We start from the raw sequence: 27,104 nt of genomic DNA on the forward strand, positions 1-27,104 counted from the left end.
GAATCACTACCATGAGACCAACAGCAGCGTGATGCTAATCAACTCAGATGATCACAGTCAGCAGCTGCAGCTTTGACACAAGCGGATCTGCAGCCTCACAGACTCCTGCCATCTATCACACCACAGACCGGAGGCTTCACTTATGAGCCTGAGAGTCCAACAAGGTGAAAACAAATGCAGCTGACAGTTGACACACACGCAACAACAACAACAATTCGAACTGACAACTATCAGCAACAGCGACAAAGATGACCAGAAAACTACAGTCCTCCATAGAAATTCACTAGATTGTTGGCTCTCTGTGGATTTTAAGAGCAGACTGCAAATATCAAACCTTATTTTGAAATCTTGTTTTGTTAATCTGGTTTACAGAACAACGTGACTGAGTCAAAGAGAAGTAGATCCCAGACTGATGACTTGTCATCTGACTTTCAGCACCATTTTATCACAATAACTCATTTCAAATGGAACAGTTTACTATTTTCTACATCCTGGAAATGTACAGTTATTTCTGCATGCTGGAAAAAAAATAAAAAAATGCAGAAAATGACAAATGTGGTTTGTCTACAGATATAAAAAGATAACCCTGGTTGTATAAAAGACTGAGGGTGAAGTACACTGATGGAACTCGGGAAAATAAAGAAGAAACTAAGTAGAGATGCAGCTGAAACATCTGGAAAGAAGTCTGAGTGGAAGCAGAGTTTACAGAATACAGGGGAAGTACTTTGACCATCAGACTGAAAGGATTCATCGCAAAATAAAAAAGGTTTATCCAAATTTGTCACCATGATTTTATCATCTATGTTTTACTATGATATAAATGAACATTGTAAACACTGAAAAGGAAGAAAAGAAATTGGGGAACAAGTTTAGTTTGACTTTGTTGCCCTTAAGTCTGTTTTTCTCTTGTTTTTACATGTCACTATATCAACCACTTCCAACATTTATCACTAAGGACTATGTAATGAATGAATGTTTTAATTCGCACAGTGCACAGCATTTAGCTCGATGATACTTATCCACTAAGGTTTGAAGCTAACTAAATAGTAAGTCAAATGGCCACTGACAGAGCTGAAGCATTGCTATGATGCTAACAGTTTCTATAAGGTTGTATGTGTGTCGCTCCTGTAAGTTCATTTGAACGTCAGGGAACACCTTAAAACCTGTCCAGTTTTCTAGAGACTACACACATTCACACATGTAGAAAACCCACACAAGAACATGAAGCGTTAGCTTAACTTGTATGTAAATTTGAATGAATAAAGCTTCACGAGTTGAAGAAATACTATGGTTCTAAACTTGCCGCCATTAGTTATTCAATTAATAATTAATTATCAGTTTCCATCAATAATTAGATGAATTATTTTTCTGATAATTGTTATTAATTTTTAGTGTTATATATTATGTAAATGCTGTATTAATGGAGCTATGGTAAAGAGTTAATTTTCCCTTTGAGGGATCAATAAAGTTCTATTCTATTCTATTCGTATCATTTCTTATGAATAAAGGCTATTTAAACTTATAGTGACCAGTCACAAGAATTGACAAGAACCCAATTAATGTTCGGTTGCAGAATTAAATGAAATTATGTTTTAGGTTCTTTTCTTTGGGTGTTTTGGAACCAGGCTTTGTTGGACAGATCTGTAGAGCTGTCAGTCAAGCTTAGATGATGCCTTAAGCAACAGAAACCTATAGAAACATAGCTAAATAGAGAAGAGTTTCAACAACACTGTCATTAATTTTTGAAGAGCATCTTGGCATAATCAGGAGGATAATGTGTGCTGAACCAAAATGCAAAAGTCTGATTTCCAACATAAAGAACGATTAAACTAAACAGCAGAGCACAAAGAGACCAAAATAGTTAAATACTTTTGAGTGTCAAAAGCAGGAAGTGACAGAGCATAATCTTTGTGGTATCCCACAATGTCACACATCCTGTTACAGCATGACAGCAGAGTGACGCAGTTCTGCAGTTAGCGTCAACGCTTTATTTACAAATTTGCTGTCAAATTCATTAAAAAGAAAAAAAGCTACATTGTTCTGTTGTGACAGCATAAGTAGCACGGATGCTGAGGCTGATGGCGGTGCCTCCTCCCTGCTCCTCTATCTGCAGCCGTCCTAACTCCCTCAAGGCCAATTAAGGAGAACAAGGTGGCTGCTCCTGCATATAATAACACATAAAGGTTGTGAGGGCAGGTCTACAGCAGAAGGGGTTGAGGAAAGAATTGTGTGGTAGAACGAGGGTGGAGCTGATAACAGGCTGAGGTGAGACAGGGTAAGTAAGGCCTCGGCCCGTTTATGAAAGATGGCAGGAATTGCACAAGAGGTTTTCCCAACACTGCAGCTGATTGCACAGGTAACTATTGTTTTGCAACATCACTCTCAGGCAGTCGCCTACACACTCCCATAAAATACAGGGAGTGTTTGAGGAGCAGGACTGAACCGTTACCTCCATGCATGCCTTAACATGGTCTTGTTTAACTCCAACACACTCATTTCAATGCAACCTTAAAAAACGGTTTTCTGTTGGCTGCAGGATCAAATGTGTTGCAACGAACAGCAAACCTTCAGCATTAAGGCAGAGGATTTTCAGGGGTTGGAGTGAGTCAATGTACTGTACTGTGATGTCTTTGCTTTAGCAAAAACTGGAATTCAGCTTTCTGTTGATGCAAATGCTACCTGATGGGTAGTGGGGCTCGGATGTAGACAAAAAGACTAGATGGGAAGTTTTTTGGCAGAAATAAACCCTTAAGGGACTGCCAAAAGGTGAACAACAACAACTTCAAGAATGAAGCTTAGACCAAAACAAAATGAACTCAGATGCAGTTCACAGAGTAACCACTAGGAACATATTGTGCTGATTTGACAATAAGAATAATTATATTAGACTAATAAGAAGAATAAGAATATAAAATCCTTTACTTGTTCCCCAATGAAGTCATTATATAGTAATCAGCTTTTCAATGAAATACAGACATACTTGCAGCCTGATTGCAAAAAAATATTAGCCTTGGTGCTCAGACTTCCATTAAAGTACATTTCTATGGTTTCATTTTATTTGACACCAAATTTCTGCTGATCCTCAGCTTTAGACCATTCCTCTGGAATGTGTTCCCACAGCTGTCACGCTTGTTTGTCCCTACATGAGGGTTGGTGGCCCAATCAACCTAAAAAACTGTCTTTAAAATTGTCTTGGACAGGCTTTGTCTTCTATACACAGACAATGACCACAATTACAAATTTAACTCAAAAGATTAACCTAAAACCTCATGAAGCAGTATTTTATTCATGAGTTATCAAACAGTTTCAAGTTTCCCAAGTGTTCACACTTCTTCTGTCGTATAAATCTCTTTGTTTTAAGATGAAAATAACACATATTAGTTTAATTATTCAGATTATGGTTTGTGAGTCTGTTCCAGTAGATTTTCCTTCAGTTATCATTGGATCTTTTGAGACATTCAAACGACAACACCTGACATCACTTCCATTTAAAATAAGATAATGCTTTTCACTGTTCAACATTTAATTAGCTTTTCCATTTTCAAAAACTTGACAGCAACCCAAATCTATAACCACATTACGTAATATCATCTAAAGGTTGTAGAAACTTGCAGAAATCTCTGTATGCACGGGGAAAAGCACAACATGAGCACAAAAGGTTGTCTCTCAGGCAGCACAGTGTTTAAAACAGACGTCATTTTGTTGTAAATTTCATTAAATTCTTTATGATTTCTACATGGATGAACACACATGTAACGTTTTATTGTTTTTCTAAGGAGCCAATTTAAACAGACTAAGGCAAATTATAAGATTAACTGCACAGACAGTGGTCGATGTTCAAGAAGAAGTCAGGAGCGGCTAATTTGGACAAACACAACTGCTGTACTGCGCGATGCTTGGCGTGGCATCTTTTGTAAAGTATGACTCAAATTCGATTCAGTGTCCTTCAATTGAGTTTTTAAACCATTATCACAACATTATTGATTATCACTATTTTTGATTATTTTTTTAACCCTATTCATGAATTTTTGTTAAGTTGTTTTTTTTTGGGGGGGGGGTGCCTTTAGAGATAAAGAAAAGTAAATAAAACTTTTTTTTGTTATTTTTTATTTCCAGCAGGTCTTACACAAAGATATTTCCTTTGCTAAATATTTTCTCTTTGGTCGTCTCTTCTGCCAGTGTCTGCATAGAAGCACAGAAGTACTGATTACTGACAACAGTATACGGTTGTAAATCTTTTGTAATGAGAGTTGCAGTGATGGAAGAAATTTGTCTCACTCTTTCATAGTTGCAGGGAAGTTTTAATAATCTTTTCTTGACTGATTGCTAGATAGGAAGAACAACCACTGGCCTCTTCTCCTTATCTAATCCAACTGTGTTGGTAGTGTTGCTTTTGTATTCAATTGTTTAGTTTTAAAACAATTAGCAAATTACCTTATTCTTTCGCCTTTCCCCCTCTTGTGTTTATAAAAACCTAGATGCTGCCAGGCATTTGTGATCTGAAAAATAAATGTTCCTCTTGATCTATTTCAGGTACAACTTTGCCTACATGTCCATCAAATTAGAAGCAAAATGTGTAACAAAACATACGTTGCAATTTAGGAGATTCAGACAGAAGTCTTTACCTTGTGATTCTTAAAGAGTTACTCAGGGGAACAGAAAGTTAGAATGAAGCTGTGTAAGTCTACAATTGTCTGGAACGTTCTTACCCATGGCTGAATAGACCAATGACTTATGTCCGACAACAAGGAATAAAAACAGCTTTTGTTTCTTTGTGGTGTTCTCGGCACCCCAATCCGTCAAACTGGTTAAATGTTGTCACAGTTCAACAGACGAAGAGTCACTTCTTAAAAACTACTGACAAAATGTAGAGGATGTTTATCAGAAGAGGTACAGTTTGTGGATTTTATATGTTTGAAAGTCCCTGAAAAAAAAAAGAAACGTGAGGAGGACATGCAGGAAACGGAGTGGGGATCAAAGAAAAATGAAACCTGGATTCTCTAAGTGATTCAAATGCTGTAAAATATAAACCTCTACTCAGATTTAATAACCAAAAGCTTCAAATCCTGGTTAACACACTTGTCTAAGGATGAATAATTATTCCATTCTCAAAGCCAGACAACAATCGTGTTATTGGTGAAAGGCTTGCCCCCTCCCTGCCCTTGGATTTACAAACAATGTGATTTCTCATCCAGGGCATGCAGCTCGAGTTCACCATCACGGGCCGCTCTGTCGCTTCCTTGAAGAAATGCTCACTTGTCAGCAGAGTGACTGCGGCTCAAAGAGACCCCCCTTTCCCCCCTCCAATCTAGCCATTCATCCAAAACTCAAAGGCTATTTTACACAACGACAAGCTTTCTCTGCTATTCTTCCACACTGCACCCAATCACACCTCCAACTTTCCTCGTTCACACAAACACTCCCGGGCTCCCATTAGCATGCTAATGACAGTCCAAGTAAATGGCAGTGGGAAATGTGGTGGCAAGTAGACTCAGAAAGGAATCATGGGAATGACATCACACAAGCCTAAATGTGTATGAGGGGCTGAACCCAAATGACATAAACCAAAAGCAGCTGCATGTCCTCTTGGACTAAGGACAGGTGAGAGGTAAGACTTTGCTTGTACATGTTAGTATTTGAGCAGATTGTGACTCATAAGTCTGAAGCCATGGAAACTAATGTTCATGAGTTATTTTAAATCTAATGTCATTCCGCTATTCTTAAAAATGTTTATTTTGGTCCAATCCAAAGAGAAGCTGGAAGATTATTGGCATAAAACAGGATTTACTGTATGACAAACACTTAAGTAAACCCCTCTGTGGGCCTCTCGGGAGTTTACTTGTGTATGCCACTTTTTAGTCTTTAAAGGTAGATTTCACTGCCTTATTTGATGCTCCAGTATATCAAAAGATAAACATATATCGTTAAAAAAAGAAGAAAAAAAACAAAACAAAGGGTGAAATTGTGCTTAACTTAGTATGAATTACGTGTCCAAGCACAAACATTCAACCCTTCATTGTCCTCTGTGGTCTGCACCAACATTGACTTTAAATGTTCTTTAAATGAGCCTATTATTCTAAACACTTCTAACGTTTTACCATTTGACAATTAATACCTTAGTCATAACTACAGGAGGGTCTAAGGGCAGGCGTGTTAACTTTGGAATGGAATGGGTGTTCACTTTAGTTTAGTATAGCAATCAGCTATTGTATTTTATAACAAATTTTATGTTTTGTACAATTAGTGAAGCCCGTTGAGACAACTGTGTTATTATATTGGGTTATATAAGAAAATTGAATTGAACTGGATTGGATACAGGCTGTTAGCGGGCAAATATGGGCGGATAGCTGCATAGGGTTGGGCAATGTCCCCTAAATAGGCCGTTGACGATGTTTGCTGTCAACCATCGGGATGGACGATGATATCATGGTGGTGGTGGTGATGGTGGGCAATTTTAAATTTTTCGTTCTTATATAATTGCTATTCGTTATTTTACTTTATTTATTTTATTTCCCAACTACTGACTCATCCGCGATGATCCAGTATAAACTGAGGGAAGTGACTTTAACAAAAAAACGTAACAAACAAAATAGAAAAGAAGTGGTCCACTCCCGCACTTGATCAGTCAAGTGGACCGGCGGAGTGCGGACTTACAGCTTTGTGTTTGAGGGGAAGGGGGGGGGGGGGGGGGTGCTTTGTTACATGAGCGGTATGTGTGGGAGATTTAGGACTGCGATCCGTCCCGCAGTTATATTCTGAAAACATTTTTCTGGGCCCATGTACACGGTTGGATTCTAATCCGACCATTGATCCCATCAAGATATTTTGCACATGTAACCGCAGCTTATGGTGTCGACTCGCAACGTGGCGGGGGCGTGGCATCACGATGGTGTCTCTCCATCGGGATGTCAGTCACCCATCACCATCGGCACAACCCTACTGCATAGAGCACCCAGGTGGTATGCATGAAATATCAAGATTGTGGTCCACTCAAGCCCATTTAGCGAAAATGTTCATTTGCACATTTTTTTAATATGAGCATTCTTCTGGGGACAGATTGTAGTGAACACTAATGCAACACATCGGGGTAAATCCGGGTGAGGTAGGTGGGAATGCAGGCACGTCGTATGGATTTGTCACCCCCCGAAATTTTCATGCAAAAAAAGAATTTTTATGCAACATGAACATATCTGCAGATTTGGTTCTGCTTTACCTACACGCGCTGCCAAAGGTCTCATCTCTCAGACGTGCAGCCGCTGCACATGAGCATCAGAGGTGGATAATGGATTTATGATGACGCCTGCTCTGCAGCAGATTATAAATAGCTGTTGGAGGCCGGTCAGGGCAGGTGCCTGAGAGCTCAGCTGACAGACCGCCACGAGTCAACAACAACACAGTCTGTGCTGATGTCACCTGCTGTTTACATGGAGGCAGGTCTTCCACCACCCAATTATATTTGAAACCTCCTCAATGTTAAAGCAAAAGAAAAACATTTAACTTCCACCTTACACTGGGGGGGTCACACAATAACGTTATTGAAAAACAAGAAAAAACGTTTGGTTCTGTTTTCATGGCAAATTAAATGAGGAAGTTGGAAAAAAAAACTCAAAGAAATGCATGTTTTTTGTAGATTTTAATTTGAAAAATTCAACATTGATCAAACAACTTATATGTGTTAATGCTCATCTTTTAAACATTTTTCTTTTAATGAAGTTATTTCCTTTTCTTCAATTACTCATTTGTTTGAAAGAATGATGGATTAAACACTGGGTTTGTCATTTATTCTGCAGCTCCAGTTCTTTGTTGTTCATGTGGTGATAAACTGTTAACCATATTCAGGTCTGCAGCTGTGACCCATCAGCTGACGCCTTCAGGAAACAACCCCACTGCCCCACAAACGGCATCGTCTTCAGATTGAGCCCAGCGCTGATCTCAGAGCTAAGGGAGGTGGTCACACGAGCGGACACCTGATCCGCCATCGTACTGACAGCAGAGAGCAGAAAAGATGGATGGTTTCACTCAGAGGAGCCGACGCAGCTCTATGTGAGGGGAGACCCCCTTTACTCTTCAGCAGAAAGTCTACACCCCCAGAGGCGCTCCGCCTCAATGAGCAGCCACCGTCATTCAGGAGCGTTTCACAGGCACCGCCCCGCCGCTGTGAAAAGAGGCGCTGTTTCCAGACACCGTCATCCCTGCTGGAGGGGGCCCCCCCACCCGTTTACACCTCCTACCACCACAAAGCAGTGAGCGTAAACCTGAAACTCTGCAGCGCGTTAATGTTTCAGCTCTCAGAAACTCTCAGCATGTCAGGAAAACAGAAGTGACACCAGCAGATTCCTGGAGTTGCAGAAACGCTTCAGTGAGGCCACCTTTCTGCCATCTGTCACATCTCATGTTTGAGACCATGAAAGGTTATCGGGATGCAGTCCTCCTGTTTCTCTGCCTCGCATCAGCAGTGTGAGGTACACTCTGACAGGACCATCAACTGGACTGAGTGAGTGTGACGTCACCCGTAGAACATGGTTTACTCCAATGAAATGAAGTCAATTCGGTCGCCATGTTGGAGCCAGATGTTGTCAGTAAGCAGTGAATGGTCAGAGTACTCATTTAAATGGCAACCACTTACACCAATCAGAAGTGAGCTTGTTCACTTCTCATATACAGTGAATGGGAGTGAGCTTGGTACTCATTTAAAGCTGTCATACAGAACCGCTGCAGAATTTACACTTTTTTCAGGAGGAAAGATTCAGAGTTCCCCTGGAGCTTCACGACTGAAGCCGCTCATCTACGGCACTTCAAGATTTCACAGTAAAGTCAATGGAGGGACAGCTTTAAAACCAAATAAAAAGGAAACATCGTCTCCCTTAAAGGGGAAGGATTATTCACAAATCTGCCTCCAAGTAGAGGTTAGAGCAGATATCAGCGAGACATCCTAAACAGGTGTGACCTGTCTGGACTGGTTTGTCCTTCAGGTTACATCCAAACAAACCACAACTTCAGGATCAGCATTCGTGTGAGCTCAAGTATCTGGTTTCTAGGGGAAAGCTACTAACTAGAAAAATCAGGTGACTGGTTCCTGCACCTCCACAACCTCACAAGGACTTCATCGTCAAGGCTTCCATCATGCTCCCCTCTCTGCAGACTTTGTCAGTTTAATGTACTCCTGGAGAAAACAGATTTCCATGATGGAACTCATGGAAACCAGGAGTTCCTGCTCCTCCGCTCTGCTTACAGAAACCAGCTTTTGTTTTGCATGACACTGAAAAAAAAAAAAAAATTGAAGAAAATATTTTGGAACCTGTTTACATAATAGTCTATACATTTATTCAGTGGCAGATTAGAAAAGTAGAGACCAAGTTTGACAAAAACTGAACCAGAACCTCAGCACTGACTCCTCTGAACAACTGTTAGGCACGGAGGTGGAGAGGTGCTAATGTGTGATTGTTTGTCTCTCCAAACCTGATCAAACTGAAGCATGTTTTCCAATGAAAAGCGTGTGACATTAGTGACTTTAACAGAGGAGTGGAAGTATGTTTATGCTTTTTTCATCAAACATAGAGGTAATTGCTGCTCTCCTGACTGTCAGAAAGTCTGCGAGTGCTGCAAAGAGCGTCAGAGTGACATCAGCATCTCAGGTATTCATTTTGTAGTAAGGAAAGGAAATGACCAAAAACCTGAAGGAGGACTTGCTCAACAAGACTGACTGCTTCTGTTTGACTCAGGTGGAACCTGAATAGCATGTGCAGCATGTTTTTCCATGACCTTTATGTCTAATGCGTTTTATATTTAGCCTCCAATCCATTTTAGATGGTTTGTGTGTCTTGATGTGTGTTTGATTTCATGAGTACATTTACTGTAAATCAAACAATAAACATTTTTTCTCGGTTGGATTCTGAAATTAATGCTGATCACTATGAAAATATTGATTACTTTGTCAATAAAGGAAACTGCGAGCTCTGAAGCTCTGCAACAATCAATCAGGCAGTGACTTTCACACCCCTGTTGTCATGGCGATGCAGAACACCATGCACTGGCGTCAGTGTACCAGAGGTCGGCTGACAGCAGGGCCAGATCGATACGGTTTCCCAACATGACCGTCTGCTGCGCCCTCTGGACCCCGCAGCCCGGTTCCCGGGAATGTTTCCTTCACGCTCTGCCATTAGCGCACTATGGATTCAAGGCAACTCTCCGTCTGAATTTACAGCTGACAAACTGAAAGCAGGTCATGTGACCCGCAGTTTCCACTTCATTCAGAAAACGCACAAACTGCAGGCTAGTGAGTCACGGAGGATTCTGCAGATGTGTTTGTGCTGCAACAACAGTGTGTTTCAGAGCATTCTCTAAATAAGAGCCCACCATGAAAGGCTAAAAAACACCATCAGTTCACAAACACAGACTGAGTGTCTGCAGACTTTCACAGCGTCTGATGTTCTGGGAGGAAACAGACAGAAATCCTCCTCAATGTTAAAGCAAGAAAGCAGAATGATATATGTAGATAAATAGCAATAAACCAGAATCAAATCAATCTTCACTTAGAGAATGACACATCCATAAAAGCCATTAATTGATTTTTATGGGGGAGTGCTTCGTTTTTACTGTGAAAACTCAAAGATTCACTTTTATCCATTTTCAGCTTTACGAGAACTAAACATAATACATTTTTAATTGGAGGTGTTGCATAATCGATTGATTTGTGAAAGGGCTGTGTTGAATCAGAAGTCTAATCAAAATCAAATGGAACCCGTACCCGTACCCCAGGAAACCAGGTCTCCCTGATCCACCCCTCAGGTATCAGAAACCAGGTGTTGGTTTCTTTTAGGAAACCGGGTTATTCCAGAAAACCGATAAATGTAAATACAGTCATCCCGTCTCGGGCTTTGACGGCTAACATAACAGGAGCTAACCCTCCTGTCATCCTGCCACTAGAGGATCCAGCTGAGAGCTACAGAATGAAGCCCAACAGGTTCTGAGTTCAGGTTAAGGCCACAGCTGAGCCCTAATAGCAAAGGTCACCTGAACAGGTCAACAAGGGCAGGACTGAAAAGCTGACGTGGAAACACCAACAGGAAGTAGAAACCATCCTAGTAAGATTTAAATTGTGGATTTAGGTGTGGAGAAATTGTTGATTTAAAAAAGAGTAATTACATGTTTATAACTACTCAAAAATAGAAACAACTGTCTGATCATGTAATAAACACAAAAGCTTCAGAGTGTGCTGCAAGTACTGTACCTTTCACAATGGGTAACATTATAAAAAAGGAAGACTCAACCCCCTAAACCCAGATGCTGCCACTAGAGGTGTAGAAACGTCAGAAGAAGGCTTTTGTTTTCAAAGTCTGAATTTCATTTTGCTAAAATGCAATTTTAAAAAGATCTTAAAGGAATGCGAGGTAAATCAATTCAACAATAGTTCATGGAAGGTCCATCAGAAACAAAGCTACCAGGAACCTCCAATGTCCATGGAGGACCCTGACTTTACAGCCACTCTGAGAAAAGTCCTCAACCACAAACGGAAGATTTGAAGAGATGGGTTGGAACAGGATGAGTGTGTCAAGTGAAACTGACAGTTGTAACTCGGGTCAAAAGGGTTCACCCACATGTTGGCCATCTCTCCATCTTCAAGAATTTGAAGAAATCTCTGTATGTCGGGAGGTTAGGAAGTTTGAGCCCTCAGGAAGCACTACATTAAAAATTAAGAGCCATTTTTTGAGCTCAGTTTCACTTCCAAGCAACACACTGAAGAACCAAAACCCCAGCAGTGAGAAGTGAAGATGGAGCCTCCAGCCTCATGATGATGCTAAAAAGGGGTTTTCAGCTACAGCACCACCAGGTTTTTATGTTACAAGTCCAGTTCCTCTCCTGAAGGCCTTGCATCCCTGAGCTTGTTTGTTTTTTGGCTCACATGGATGACCTATTAGAGCTCAGTCGGTAAAGAAAGGCTGACTGGAGCCTTGGTTCACAGCTACACTCGTCAAGTCTCCAAAATTAGCTGCTGTGCTCCAGATTTGAATTAGAAAAGCCTCTTCCTGTGTGTGTGTGTGTGTGTGTGAGTGTGTGTTTCCTCCCACCAGTCAGAGTTTCACATCAACATCACCACCAGAGCAGAGAAACCCAGTGTGTTTCCTCTGCAGGCCTCAAAGAGGGATGCTGATCCAACCCCACCTGCAGATGAGGACTACAGACTCTGGTCGTTTTGGTGCAGACTCTGCAGCAGCATCCCCCCCCCCAACCAAATCCACAGACTCACCTAGCGTTTTGAGAGCGATCTGCCGAGTCAGAGGCGGCGGCAGGTTGATGCAGACCAGGTCCACGTCCTGATGCAGCAGCACGTCGTCGATCCGGTTGGTGTAGAAGGGCACGTCCATCTCCTTGGCCATTTCCTCCGCCTCCTCCTGCGTCCGGCCCCACAGCGCCTTGACGGCGAAGCCTTCGTTCTTCAGCAGCGGAACGATCACCCTCGCGGTCAGGCCGGTGCCGAACACGCCGACTCCGGGAAGCATAGCTCGGCTTTTATTGCTGCGGTTTGGCTCTCACCGGTTGTCTCGGGGCTCTCGCGGCTGCTGCACCAGCTGCGGCTGAGACTGGGGGGACACGTCGGCTGAAACCGTCAGGTTGGCCATCCACCTGCCGTCAGACACCCGCTGCGACACGGCATGCCATGAATTCCCCCGTAAAATAGTCCGAAAACAGGAGAGAGAGAAGACGTTTGCGTCTCCGTGGTGTCAATTTTTTAAATGAACCACCATCCTAGTTTTCACCTCGCTCGTCGTCGGTCAGCGCGAGGCGGCGGAGGGCATTTCACACCTACGTCCAGCAAGGTTCTCCGGTCACATAAAGCAGGGCGGAGCTAAAAGTGATAATAACCAGGAAAAACGCCAAAGGCGGACAAACGAAATTAATAAGTGAACGGAGGAACTCCGCGCGCCACTGCAGTGAGGCCAGCGGCTGCGACTGATGTTCAAGCTCGCGGACCTGCGCTCTTCGCGCTGCAGCGCGCTGCGAGACAGGAAGCTGCAGTAGGAAGTTCACCTTCAAAATAAAAGTCCAAGAACCCTCGTAAGCAGATAAAAAAATCTGACAGGATGTGACGTATGTAACCTTTCAGTCAGTGTGTAAATAAATAATTATATACTGTAATTAAAGCTGTTTGAAAAGATAACATTGGTTATTGCATCTGATGATTTATTTGATGATGCGTTCTGTACTTTGATATACTGTTCAATAAAGTTGAAAAAAATGGATAAATAAATAAATAGTGTTCAATTTCTTATTTCCGTGTCCCTTGCTGTAATTATTTTCCGTAAAAATGTAATGAAGCGTTTTGGATGCACTTGTCTATATGTTTTCGAAATGTTTTTATGTTCAATAAAGCTTTTTTTTTTAATCACACAAAAGTTTTTACTGTGGGTTTCGTCTTTTTTAAGTTAGCTTCTAAGTGAGCTGGTCATTTCTACACCTACCACATGTCTTGAAGTCGCTGTACTTCATTGGGTTTAGCAGCTTATTTGTCAACTGCTAAACCTATGCTGATGTGCAGCATAGGTCCTCGAGGAATTCCTCTAACCCCACATTCTCCTTCATGGAAATAGAAATCTGGAAGTAACTCAGGATAAACATGTTTGCTAAATTCTGAAAAACCTCATAAAAATGATGGTTGACGCATTGTTTCCATTGTGAATAATATAATTGACAAATAAAAAGAAAAGCTGAATATTTGAGAAAGAGTGTCACGACCTTACAAATAAATTAATCTGTTCCTTAGTTTGTTATTTATATCATGGTTATCGGAGTGATGCTCCATTTACTTTAGATGTTTAGTCAATTGCTCTGCGTCAGATTAGGATTCTAACATCTAATCTTTCTGTTTGATGCTCTGACAGTCAGACAGACAGACGCTTTTTCTAAATTGTCTTTAGAACTTCTGGTCTGTCGTAGCCGATCAGGATGATGTGATGACATGAAATGCATGTTGGATCCGTCCATGTCTCCTGTGCCTGTTTGAGTCTACAGCAGGGCTTCTCAAAGTTTTTGTAGTGGAGAGCCAAATTAGGAACATGACATTAGACTGGGGGCCAGTTTTGGTGAAAAAAAATGGACAAACAGAAAAAGTTGTTTTCAATAACTTTTATGACCAAGTGTCATTTTTACAATTAACCAGGCCCTCCAGATGCTTTTCCAGTTGCTGCCCGCAGATCTTTATACCTTTCTAATAATTGTGTCATTTGACAGACTTAACTCTTCAAACTTTTTGTTTTGCTCTTAATAGAAGATCACAAATCATTGAAAAATAAGGTTCAGAGCACTGTCTAGTGGGTCTAGATGGCCCAACTCTCAATGTTAAACTGCCTAAGATAGCACAAGGGTTACTTTCTTCTGCCGTCGTCACGGCCCTTCCTTTCGCTTAGGCAGTGAAAAAGAAAATGTTGTCTGCCCTCTTGTGGTGAACTTAATACACTGTACCATTGACACTTGAGTGTATTTACCTTTTTTTCCTGCAGATGTCGCCAGAAACCATGAAACAATATTTTTTCAAGCAATCTACAGCTGGTTTAATAACCATCAATTATGATTTATTAAGGGCCAAAAAAGAATCTTCCCTCGGGCCACCATTGGCCTCAGGGCCGCACTTTGAGAACCCCTGCTCTACAGGATCTATTTCTCATTTGATTTTTACAGAGCTTCTGGTTTCACAGTATTTATTGATTGGATGGCACACATCCAGATCTCACTCTTATACGTGAGAGATCAGAACAAGAACACAATTTTAGTTTTTTTCTGTTTTTTATCTGTAAGTCAGGAGTTCAGGTTTGGTTTGTTTCTTTTCATCTTTTTTCTAGGAAGCAACGTTCGGGCAGATTTAAAAGTTTTCTGTCAATGAGATTGACCGGCGGATTGGAGCGACGTCTGCTGTTCTGAGGTTGCTTTGGCTGAGAAGAAACCATTTTTACTGGATCACTCAAAAAGATCCACTTGAATGTAAACACTGAAAGGAGACATGTTAAAGCTGGTCAGAATTCAAGTTCTATGATGTCGCCATGGTTATCGAGCAATGGATGCTACCTATATAAAGAGCTGCAGTGAGACATTCAAATCACTTGGAACTTTGTGCGATCGAGTCAGCGGTACTTTTTAAAAGTTAGCCAGAAAAGGTTTTTCTTTACTGACAATGGAAAAAGAGACCAAGATGGATAAGAAGCCTCCACCTCCTCTTCCAAACACGGAGAGACAGATGTTCCTCTTTATTACACAGGCATGTGTGACTGCAGGTCTGCAGTGGTGCATTATGGGAAATGTTGTTCCATTGGTGGGTTTTCTGTGGTTGTTGAGGGTAGAATTAGTTTAGTCTGCTTTAGTGATGTTTGGTTGATGTTTGCATCACAAGCTGGAGGTTTTCTCCCAGACGTTAAGTCGCTCTGTCTTTACCATATTGTGTGAATTTGTTCTGTCACAAAGGATCGGAACGGTGTTTCTCACTGGAATTTGTTTTCATTGTATTCACCTTTATTCACCTCTGGATTATCCAGAGGCCTGGCTTTTAACATTTGAATGCATGCATACTCCTTTTTTTATCTCCCTAGAGCAGGGATGTCAAAGTCAAACACACTGAGGGCCAAAAAAACAAATTGGCTAGAGGCCGAGGGCCGGACTGGTTCAATGTTTATTAAACATTTTGAAATGGTTGCACGTAGCTTATTGAACCAAGACCTAACATAGTGTATCATTTAATGATTAAATGAATAATCGGGAAAACATTTTTCAGCAGGCACACAGACAAGAACAAACTGCCTTCAAAGAAAAATCACATGTCCTGTATATTAAATGAATAAAGTAATGTTTTCTTATGGCTCTGTCAGTAAGTTGAAGAGAAAACATTTTCAACAGGCAAACAGCAAAAAAGTAATTTTCCTTCAAAAACAAAATATGTTCCTTATATCAAGATAAATGCATAAATGAAACTGCATGCAGTATAAATATTATAAATATTATGCTGCTCTTTTATCCCACCAATTACTGCTTCAAATAGTAAAATGAGAAAATATAGAATAAATCAAAACAGTTGTATTCTTTCTCATGGCTCTTAACTGCAATTTCCCCTGAGTCCATTAACTGAAAAATAAATATAAATAAATGAAATAAAATGCAAAAATATATGGCACACAGACCCAACAATACGTCCTTCAAAGAAAAATCCCATTTCTTGTAGAAACAAATGTAAAAATTTAACTGAATTAAAAACTAAAAATACGTTAATGCTCTGTGATGCTCACTTGTCTGAGGATGTGCCTGCACTCAAAAAACGTTCACTTTGAATGAACATAAAAAAATTATGGAAAGGATTTCCACATGATTAGATTGCGTTACTTTAACAAAAATGAATCATGTTGGTCCTACTTAATGTATTTAGGTTGGCTCAACTTAATATATTTAGGTTGGGTCAACTTAATGTATTTAGGTTCAAACTAATAAATTTAAGTTGATTCAATTTAAATAGAGCAGTTGCACCCAACTTTAAATTGATATTGTTGCTCACTCTAAAAAGAAAAAAGTTGATCCAATTTAATTGAATCACTTCAATTGGTCACACATAAGAAAATTAAGTTTATTTAACTTAAATTTCTATTTTTTTCTTTAATTTTATTTACACATCTGTAATTGGTACATTGTTCCAAAGTTACAACCAATGGGTCTTTTAATTTTCACATCAAAGACATGAATTACCCAGCAAAGTCCCACATCACAAGACAGGAGCTCAATTACCACGAACTCTGTGTTAAGTATTGGAACATAAACATTTTACCACACAAGGGGGTTGGTCATCATCCTCTACCAAACTTTAACTCATGGTGCAAAAAAAAAAAATAGACATAACAGTTTAAATCACTAGTTAAAACAGAGTAAAACAGCTAGACAATAAAACTCATGGACAAAAACTCACACTTAAACCCCAATCTGCCCAGATAGACAAAGAAAATGGTATCCCACAATTCCTTGCGATTACTAATGCATCCAATTTAATGGTATCACGTTGGATCAACATGATTGAAATTAGTAACTTTTAAATGGATTATTTTTATGTACAATCGACATGATTCATTCACGTAAGATTTACAAACATAACATTTTCTGGTTGAAATGACAAGTTACTTTTTCGTTAACTTAATTGGCTGGTAATTTCCTTTTTTTGAGTGTGTACTTGGTGATGTCTCATCTTTTGTACAAGTTCAATGTTCGGGGTAAGGCTATGAGCTGAGGTAATCCTCAGGATTGAGTGAAGGTGCTGATCAGTAAGACGGCTCCTGTGTGATGTTTTGTTTAGCTTCATCAAAGAGAACAGTCGTTCACACAGGTATGTGCTGCCAAACAGAGAGCGTCTGAGCAGATTGGATGCGCAGCTCGGCCATTGTGTCGGGGATGAATGATGAAGCCGAGGTCCGCTTGCTGCGCTGCAGTGAGTTCGCGGGTTACCGTTGCATTATGGGAAACGTAGTATTGGTGCGTGCAAAACACCAGCGGGCGGCTACAGCCTGCGGGCCGGTAATCAAATATCATCCCGGGGGCCATAGATAACTCATTCGCGGGCCGGATTCTGCCCGCGGGCCTTGACTTTGACATATGTGCCCTAGAGAGACTTCATTCCGCTATTTTTTAAAATAAGAAATAGTTCAAACGCAATACATTGTGGTTTTTATTTGCCAAACTAGTAAGGAATGATGGTTTTCGCCAAGACTTCTGGAAAATTTCCAGGGCACTGGAGTTTGGAATTTTAGATTTGGACTACTAAAGTCAAAGCTGTCAGGTCTAGAACTGAATGGGTTTAAGACGGAGAAAACCTCCTCTCCGTGTTTTGCTGTCCAGATTTTAGAAAAGTGTCAGACAAACCTCTTCTCTGTGAGGAGTGATAACCTAAAAACAACTGCTGTCAAACCATTTTTCTTTCTTGTTTTTGTTTCCTTTCAGCTGCTCTGTTGTTTTAATTGTCTGGCTTTGTTTCTGTTCGGGGTCTGAAATATTGGAAATATGTGAAGGAAATCTTCCCCCTTTACAGTGATTTTTACTTTACTGATTTTTATTTCTCATTGAAGAGAAGAAAGCGAGGAGCAGAAGCAACAGCAGCCAATGCAAACAAAGTGGGAATAGAAAAGCATGCTCTGACAACGGAGGAGAAAGCATAAAGAGCAGATTCTGTGGATCAGCTGAACCTGCAGAATCACAGAATCAAAGCGAACTTGACAAGATCCCCAAAAACAAGCCGGAAAAAGCCACACAGGCTGGTCATAGCACTGACTCAAAGACTTCAGTCCAGACTGACAAAGGTCTGTAGATTTACACCAGCTACATCCAACCTGATCCAGTTTTCTATCAAATACATTCCCTCTTTGTTACTTAGTGAAGAAAAAAAATTCATTCATAAAAGGTTGCTTCTATCACACCTGAACTAACATATTTCTGTGTTCAGGAGAGTTTGAAGACAAAGACCTGCTGATGGAACATTTTTGCAAAGGAGGCTTTAGACGTGTATTTAGTGGGTTCCGTAAATCTGACGGCATGCAGGTTAGTGTTTGCCATGCAGCTGAAGCCAAAGAGCTTCAGGCTTTTAGTAGAAACCCATTCATTCACAGCTGCACTTTAGATTTTTAGAATTTAAGACACAAAAAAATCTGCTTGGTGGATGTGTTTGGAAAAAGTGAAACAAATCATGAGGTCAAGGCAAAATTTAAATGATTCTATACTCTCATGGTTATCAAGTTCACCATACACACAGAAGTTTCTTAGCCCTCGTGTTATCCTAGGCACTTTAACATTGGGAGTTGGGTCATCTAGACCCACTAGGCCAGGGGTGTCAAACATACGGCCCGCTGGCCGTATTCGGCCCGCCAGGTGGTTAAGTCCGGCCCACACATGAAGAGCAAAAATCATAAAGATGTTTAAAAAAGAAAGCAAGTTTGTAGTCCATTCCTGTGGCAAGTTATGATTTTTTAAAGAAATAACTGAAATGCGCAATTCCGCCACTAGGGGGAGCAAAGGAAAAGCAAAACAGGTGAAACAGCAAATCTCTGCACGTGCCAAAAGCGAAACACAACAGCTCTGCATCTAAGTAGAAAGCAGTTTGGTTACCTGAAGCCTCACTGCTGTTATGTTGCTATAAAGATGATCAGTAGTGACACCCAATGACCAAAATGTTATCAAAAAGTGAAGTGGAGTGAAGAGCCTTCCAGGAAAAATGGATAAGTATTTTTTTTCTTTCACGAAGCTGAATGCAAAACCCGAATGCTTTGTATGTCTTAAACAGGTCGCAGTGCTCCAAGAATACAACATTCATCACCAATATGAGACTCACCATAAAGAAAAGTTTCAGGATTGCTTCAGTGTCAGATGTAAAATATTCAGTCTGTTTAAAATTGAATAGACTCAGGACACAGAACCAAGAAAAGGGAGCGAGGTGGATTGATAGAGGACTGATGTCCTGAAGCATTCTCTTTGTTCTATAACTAACCTATCTTATTCTTCCTTACAGCAAACTGTTAAAAACTGTTAAAAAGGAACTTTGTTTTGAAAGCTATTGTAGGAACATATATTATTGAATTCCAATGCCTGTTTTAGGTTGTTTGCGAGTTGTCCAATGAACGAAGGGTCGGCGGTTTAATCCCTGCTTCCCGCAGCCCCACTGTTGTGTGAATGTTTATGAATGCTCTGGTGATGGTCAGAGGGGCTGTACGCGCAAACTGGCAGCCTGTCAGTCTGCCCCAGGGCAGCTGAGGCTACATTAGCAGTTACCATCAAGTATGAATGAGGAGTGAATGAATAATGGACAAATTGTAAGCACTTTCAGCGTCTAAAAAAGGGCAGATAAATCCAATCCATTAGGCCGAGGTGCTAACCCCCACATATAGAGAATGATAGTAATCCAGCCTAGAGGTAATAAAGGTGTGGATCACTGTTTCAAACTGCTTAAAAGACAGGATAGGTCTGACTTTTGCTAGGAAAAAGCTCAACTTTACAATGGAATTCATTTGTTTGTCTACTCTCAGCTCAGAGTCTATTTTGACTCCCAGATTTGTTGCACGTGTCTCACATGTTCATTTAAAGAACCTATAATTAGCAGCGAGGGACCTGGAGTGTGTGGTGTTTCAACAGACAGGATATTCTTTTTAAGAAGCAGTTACAGCTGACAATCATCTGCATAACAATGAAAGGACACATGTGGAGGACAAATGGAGAACTATGTTAATTAGACAGTGAGTAGAGTGTCATGGCTAGCTTGACGAGACAGACCCAGGCGTTGGAACCCGGAAGGAAAACACAGGTGAGTTAAGGGGTGAGTAATAAAGTTTGTTTTTCTTGACGTAGCGGGAGATTAGATAATGGCTCGTGGCGTGACCGGAGGTTTGTCCGTTGCTCGTGGCGTGACCGGAAGTTTCGGCAGAGGCTCTGGGCTGGAGGTAGACTGAGGCTTGAGGCGTGACTGGAAGATTTTCTGAGCCTTGGATCCGTGACAGACAAAGACACAGGTGACCACTCGTGGGAATGATGTCCTTATGAAGAGGCAGAGAGTGAGACTTAGGCAAAAGCTAGCGTAGATGAACTAGAGATTTTAGCGACCAAACTATGCACCATTAGGGGCAACGAACTGGCGATGAATGCTGGTTCAGGATCTCTTTAAGTAGGCAGGCAGGTGATGAGGTGAGTGGTGACAGCTGTGTCGCATCAGGAACCAGGCAGAGAGGGGAGGGGGAGGAGAGCTGACAGAGGCACCATGACAGAGACAGTCGATAACTAGTCAGTATGTCACTCTTCTGGGAGGGTTAAATCTTTTTATGCACTTTGAAACGTCCAGGGGAGGAGAGAGAGGGAGACACACACAACCAGAGAATCCAGGAAAACGTAGTTTGGCTTAATAAACAAACAAATGGATTAATAAATCAAAAGGTCTTGGATCCACAACCACTTAAGCTAAGTCTCACTAGAGAGGCCACAAAAGACAGATGACAAACCAAAGGCAGCAAGGTTTGGGCAGACAACCACATGGACTTCTACTCTGCAGTGAGCAGCAGAGAAGCACCTGGTAACAGGCTGCAACACAAGTGAGATGAATCTGTTCAAATATCTAGCAAGGCTGCAGACTGCTGGAGGAAATGGGTGTTTAATGGCAAAACGAAAAAGGCAGAAAAAAAATCAGTTAAATAAAGGACAGTTAGAAGATGGCGGACAAAGTTTGGCTGGAATACAAAGTCGTGGACATCATCTCTAGGAAGGAATCTGGTTTACGTCTCCATTCAAGCATATTACTCAAAAATGTGAGTGTTGTTTTTATTTAGAAGAAGCATCCAAATACTTACATTGAAAAATGAACAGAGCCAACAACGTAGCAAATGAAAATAAAAAACTATGACAAAAATGCTTCATAAACAGACTGGATGAAGATTATAAAATGACTGTAAGGAAAGTTGAAAGTTTTGCACAAAAAATACAAATATATTAACAGTGAAATAGCAAATGGAGAGTTTATATGTGACTGACCCAACAAACTTATAAAGACACTTCAGGAACAGATCAATAATGAGCAGTTTTTTTCAGAGCAGAAAGGAAGAGCATTAAATGAACAGATTTCTGGTTTGTCAGCAGTCTGTGTGGAAAGATTTCCCCTTTGAGACACTTTGACCTCTGAGTACGGAGTCCTGCTGCTGCTTCTGTCCTGTGGAGAGGAACCCTCAGCTCTCTGTTTAAAGTTCTTCATAGTTCATCTTCAGTGTCAATGGCTGGACTTTGGACATCAAGCTCAGTTGCAGGTTGTTTCTGTTAAACAAAAAAAATGTGTTTAAAGGGAAATCCCAATGATAAACATTAAATGTTTTCTGATTCCATTTCCTTCTTATTACAACTGTAAACCTGAATATAAACATAACTATTGGTTTATAATTCAATAGGAAAAGTATGAAAAAGATTATGATCTAATATTTATATTTTCCAATTGCACTTTGGACAATAATTAAATCTCATTTTGCAGCATAAGACAGTATGTGATCCATCATCTATTATAAACCTGTTAAACCCCAGAACTGCTGGAGCCAATCCCTGCTACTGCCTGGTGAAGGCGGGGTACACACTGTCCAGTCCACTGCAGCACAACCATTCACACTCACATTCACACCTAAGGACAAATTACAATCACCCGCTAACCTATGAAGCATGTTCTTGAACTGTGGGAAGAGACCTGAGTCTCTGGAGAAAACCAAAGCATGAATGGATAGAAGATGCAAACTTCATATGGAAAAGTACCAGCTGGGATTTGAACCGGCATCTTTTCACATTGAGATGAACACCACCTAGCAGCTCTCAAGTAATATTTTCTTCAAAGTAATTTCATCAAAAAACAGAAGTTCAATCACCTCCAAATATTTTGCATATTTCAACTGCAAGCACTCTGGAAAATTGTTATCATTAAATCCCAGAAAATGAATTTACAATACTTCAGTATCTTGCAGTAAATTTGACTCTTTACTAACCTGCTGCTGTAGTTGAAATTTCTTAAAACACCTAAAAGACATCAGATAGACGTTACAATAGTTGAAAGTGAACAATATACTCATATTTAAGCAAAGAATACAGAAATTTGTAGAGAAACAAACATCAGGCAGAAGATTCTAAGTAGTCCCTCCATTACTCCAATGTGTGAGGATTCAGTGGTTTGATTTTGTTCTTAGTCACATTTTTGGTTTTCTTTGTCACATTTTTGGTTTTCTTTGTCAGTAACTCCACCTTCAGGTTCATGATCCACAGCTGTCTTCAGTTCAGTTAAGTGTCTTGGTTTCTATTTATCCTTGTCAGGTCATCTGCTCTGTTTCTCCCCATAGTTTGTCTGTTTTAGTTTCTTTTATTAAACGTTTTATTTCCTGTCACCAAGCTTGGTCTCCTGCATTTTGGGTCCTCCACCACCAGTTCCTGACACAATGTGTTTTTGTTATGATTTTTGTGGCAGTTTTTCTAAAATGGTTTGCGATGAACAATTCAATTCAATTTTAATTGTATAGCCCAAAATCACAACAATATTCGTCTAAATGGGCTTCGTATCTGTAATAGTAAAGTAAACATAAAATAAAAAGTATGATGAATACATAGAATTTAATATGAAATCATCAAACTGAACTAGCTAAAGTAAAATGGGCATCCCTGCCCTTAAAGCCTCCTTCGCGGCAAGGAACAACTCCTAAAAACAGGTTTGGGAAAAAATGAAGAAAATTAGAGTTCTTTAACGAACAATGTATTGGAACTCAACAGGAAAGAAATTCCTCATCAAACAGTGATTTGTTGAAAAAAAAAAACTTTTCTTTATATTTTTGTAAGAACAACTCTAAAATGTTACCATCGATTTAACAGCAGCTCACTAGATTTCACGCAAAAGTGCCCAGCTTTATATTTATGAACATTAATTTTCCCATGAGCCTTGGGAAATGCAGTGAATGATAATGAGATGGTGGCACGGATGCCAAACAGAAACAAGTCTCCAACCAATCTAACCATGTTTGGAAGAGACAGTTTGATGGTGGAAAAATGAGAGTCTTTAGCCAAAGTTCTGGTGATTTGACAATGTTGTTGTGTTGAGAAAAGGAGCAGGACTTGGTAGAATTTTAATTTGAAGGAATTGGTGCAATGACATCATTGCAAAATCCCTGAGGGACTGAAGAAGTAAATGTTTTATTGTGGGACTTAAACTTACCAAATACAGAAAATTAAGCAGGTAAAGATGAGGATCGCCGCAAGTCTTCCAAAAGTCTGAATAGTTAATTTCAGAGAACCTGCAAATGGAAAAAAACATCTGAATAAATGAAAACTAATTAAATGAATAATTAAATAAAGCACTCCCTATCAACTAAAATGAAAGCACATTATAAATGATCAACAATATATAAAACATCATCAGTTTTATCTTAATTCCCTCACAGTCACTCTGATAACTACCTCTGTCTACTTGTGAACACTTTAGTGCAGCAGGTCATTCATGAATCCTTTAGCGATCGGATAGTTTCTCAGCTGTTTGAGTTTCATCAAATATTTAAAGTTGTTTTAAACTAGTTCTAATAAAATCAAAATGTTTGCTGCAATTGTAATTGGCATTCAATCATCAGGTTGTTATAGTGTTTTGAACAGTTCCAAGTTATTTTAAATGAGTTGGTTTGCTTTTTATTTCCTCTTGAGGACATTTAAAGTTGTATTTTCACTAGAATTAAATAATAAATTCAGAATTTTCTTCTTAAAACATATTCCATGCTGTTTCCTTCAACAGTTGTTTTTCTGTTGTATGTCAATGCTGTCAGATAAAAATGTAATAATTAGTGACTAGCAGATTTTACCCATTTGGAGCTCAGACCATTTGTCTGCAGTGGCTCCTCCCATTTCAAACACATTAAAGAGCCTATATCATGCAAAGTCAAATTTTTTAAACTTTTAAAAGCATTATAACGTTTATTCCTCACAAATAAAACCCAAATGCAGTGATTTGTTTTATTTTCGCATTTCTAAGTATTCTTCTAAAAACTTGATTTCTGAGAAACCAATCTAAGAAAACAGGCGGCTCCTCACATTGTGATGTCATAAAGTGAGGACCAGCCCCTTCCAGGGAGAGTCTGCACTGCCAGCCCCGCCCCCAGGCTAACACAAACACACATTTTCACCGTGGTGATCGGCAAAATATTTTACTTTCATGCACAATATGCATTTCCATCTTTGCAAAATTCGGATGATGTCTGTTTTTGCGGGTGAAAAGCAGACACACTGCCGAGGCCGGCTTTAGGTTGACATCATCGAAAGGCTCAGATATCAAGTAGTCTTACTTCCAGGTAGGAAAAAGGGTTGCAAAAGTAACTAATATTTCATTAAAATCATTCTTTAGTGTGCAAAAGGTCACATGTTATTATATAGATTTAGTTTACTCTGAAAGATTTCAAAAAAGCATGATATAGGCCCTTAAATACTGAGGACCAATGGGTCTCTAGGTGCCTTGAAAAAATGAAAGTTTAAAATATTTACTATAAATCCTGGTATTGATGGACTTCAGCTAAAAAATAAAGATATTATTGTGTTTATTGAACAATTGAATGGAACCTCAAATAATTGACATTTCTGCACACAAACTAAATGTGATGTTGACAGTAAATAAGAATTTCCTTTTTGCTGCAGAGTGCATTTACTGGTGATCTACAGTAGGAAGAATTTTTTTATGGTGCATCCAACAAACATAATACTTTACTTAAAACATTTGCTGTTAAATCATCACACTTTTCCATTTACCTTCAACAATCAGATCAATCTTTGGAGACGTCTGGTTCCCCAGATCATTTGTAGCCACACAGTAATAAACTCCTCCTCCCTCTGTGGCATTCAGGCTGTAAGATTCTCCTTCAGCTACTTTCACGTCTCCATCTTTGCTGCTCCTGAACCAGATAAAGTTGCTGACAGCAGGCTTGGCTCTGCTGGAACAGGTCATCGTCACCCAGCTACCTGCTGACACTAAACCTGATGGACTGATGGATGCTGAGGTCTTCTTAGGAGCATCTGAGGAAAATGTGACACAGAAACTTTATTCATCAGAAGCAGCTGAAGTGTGATGTGCTGACAGATCACTTACATGAAACACTGAGAGTCTTGTGTGTCTCTGCTGTCTTTGGTGGTCCTCCATTCACAGGATATCTGGCAGAACAGATGATGATCGATCCATCATGAGTGTCTGACAGAGTGATGATCTTCTGGATTTTAGTTGTAAAGCTTCCATCTGTGTTTTTCTCTGTTTGTCTCTGAAAGTCTGGTTGGAGATTCCAGGTGAGTTCAGGAGGGGAGTGAAGACAGGGAGTGGGAGCCGAGCAGGTGATGGAGACAGACGCCCCCTCCTTAGGATCATCTGGGATTTCAATGCTGGGACGCTGAGGAGAATCTGTGCTTCCACATCAAACACAGAGAAAAAAACTAATAAATACAAAGAACTAAATACAAATGTTTGTTTTCTAACACAGGCTGTCATTTCCCTCACTAGAAAAACAACTAACATCAGTATAATTGTCAAAAACAGAAAAAGTTCTTACCTTGAATTTTTATCTCAGTATAATTGCAAAAGTCAGTTGCTTTGAATTCTCCATTTTCAATCCTAAAATAATATTTTTCTGTATATTTTGAAGTTAAATTAGAAAACAAAGTGGTGCAGTTTTTCTGTGTCAGGTTTCCAATGATCTTCATTGGATAGATGTTTTGCTGCTTACTGCTGTTGAAAATCACATTCCCTGGATTGTTCTCAAAATCGCGATTATTCTTAATCCACATTCCAATGATTTTTCTAGTGTTGTCAAACTTCTGTTCATTTCCTGGTGTAGTAGTAAAGCTACATGGAATTATCAAACAGGATCCACTCAGAGCTTCCAGCTTCTTTGGTGCAGTAATGTGGAGGTATCTTTCTCTACATTCAGTCCAAACTCCTGTAATGATGAAGATGATGTGGATTTAATGATAAATTCTGATAAACAACCTGCAGTTCAGCTGCAGTTTGTTCCACATGGAGCCTTTAAACAACATTAGAATAAATATTTCAAAGCAGAAATGATTGAAAAATGTCTGCAGAGGAAAGAGAACAAACATCTGACCTGGAAGGAAGAAGAGACTCCGGAACATGTTGACTGTCAGCACCTTCACAAACGGAGCTGCCAGCAAACTCCTACATTCATCCTTCATCTCTGTGGAAACTAGATGACTATTTGGAAAGAAACAAAGTTTTAAGGTGTAAAAATTACTAATGAAAACAGCTCACACTAAAACTTTGTATCTGTGTATATTTGCCTATATTCCAGGTTCATTAATATATTTCATTTATACTAATGAATCTTTTAAGAGAAAAGCACTTTAGGTTTAATTTCACTGAGACATTATGATTTATTTTAGGCAAAACATCTGAAATCTGATTATTTACTGATTCTTGTTTCAAGAAGTGACTACTTTGGTTTATTAGTATTTTTTTTAAATCTGTTATTCAATTTATTTCTAAATAAACATATTAGTTTATCTCCAAACATCACCTGTTTGTTTTTTTGTTTTGTTTTTTCAATAGTCTTTTAACATTTCAC

At 39.8% G+C, this 27,104-nt stretch overlaps 2 protein-coding genes across 3 annotated transcripts in view; both read right to left on the reverse strand.

Annotated features, from left to right (window-relative positions):
* Positions 1-13,081, reverse strand: part of LOC101174141 (glucose-fructose oxidoreductase domain-containing protein 1) — a 28,083-nt gene extending 15,002 nt beyond the window's left edge. The window contains exon 1 of the mRNA XM_004080881.4: positions 12,248-13,081. Coding sequence (XP_004080929.1) covers positions 12,248-12,500 — 253 coding nt within the window. The 5' untranslated portion in view covers positions 12,501-13,081. The remainder of the gene's footprint in view (positions 1-12,247) is intronic.
* An 8,214-nt stretch (positions 13,082-21,295) lies between these two features.
* LOC101159050 (myelin-associated glycoprotein-like) lies at positions 21,296-26,851 on the reverse strand. 2 transcript variants are annotated; one of them, XM_023950403.1, is made up of 7 exons: positions 26,628-26,850; positions 26,076-26,462; positions 25,625-25,927; positions 25,288-25,551; positions 23,717-23,795; positions 22,506-22,536; positions 21,296-21,795 (listed from the first exon to the last, which is right to left on the reverse strand). In XM_023950403.1, the coding sequence occupies exons 1-7, from the start codon at positions 26,713-26,715 to the stop codon at positions 21,733-21,735; spliced, it is 1,215 nt and encodes a 404-aa protein (XP_023806171.1). In that variant the 5' UTR covers positions 26,716-26,850; the 3' UTR covers positions 21,296-21,732. The 2 variants fall into 2 exon arrangements, with proteins under 2 accessions (XP_023806171.1, XP_023806172.1); XM_023950404.1 differs by lacking the exon at positions 22,506-22,536 and having other exon boundaries at positions 26,628-26,851.
* Between the last annotated feature and the right edge of the window lie 253 nt (positions 26,852-27,104).

This window comes from Oryzias latipes, chromosome 20 (assembly GCF_002234675.1).
Source record: "Oryzias latipes chromosome 20, ASM223467v1".
In the NCBI taxonomy this organism is placed as follows: domain Eukaryota; kingdom Metazoa; phylum Chordata; class Actinopteri; order Beloniformes; family Adrianichthyidae; genus Oryzias; species Oryzias latipes.

Coding starts and splice junctions, on each gene's coding strand:
- LOC101159050 (XM_023950403.1), bottom strand. CDS start 26,715: ATGAAGGATGAATGTAGGAGTTTGCTGGCAGCTCCGTTTGTGAAGGTG. Junction 26,463..26,627: donor GAGTCTCTTCTTCCTTCCAG/GTCAGATGTTTG, acceptor TCATCATTACAG/GAGTTTGGACTGAATGTAGA. Junction 23,796..25,287: donor GATTGATCTGATTGTTGAAG/GTAAATGGAAAA, acceptor TTCCATTTGCAG/GTTCTCTGAAATTAACTATT.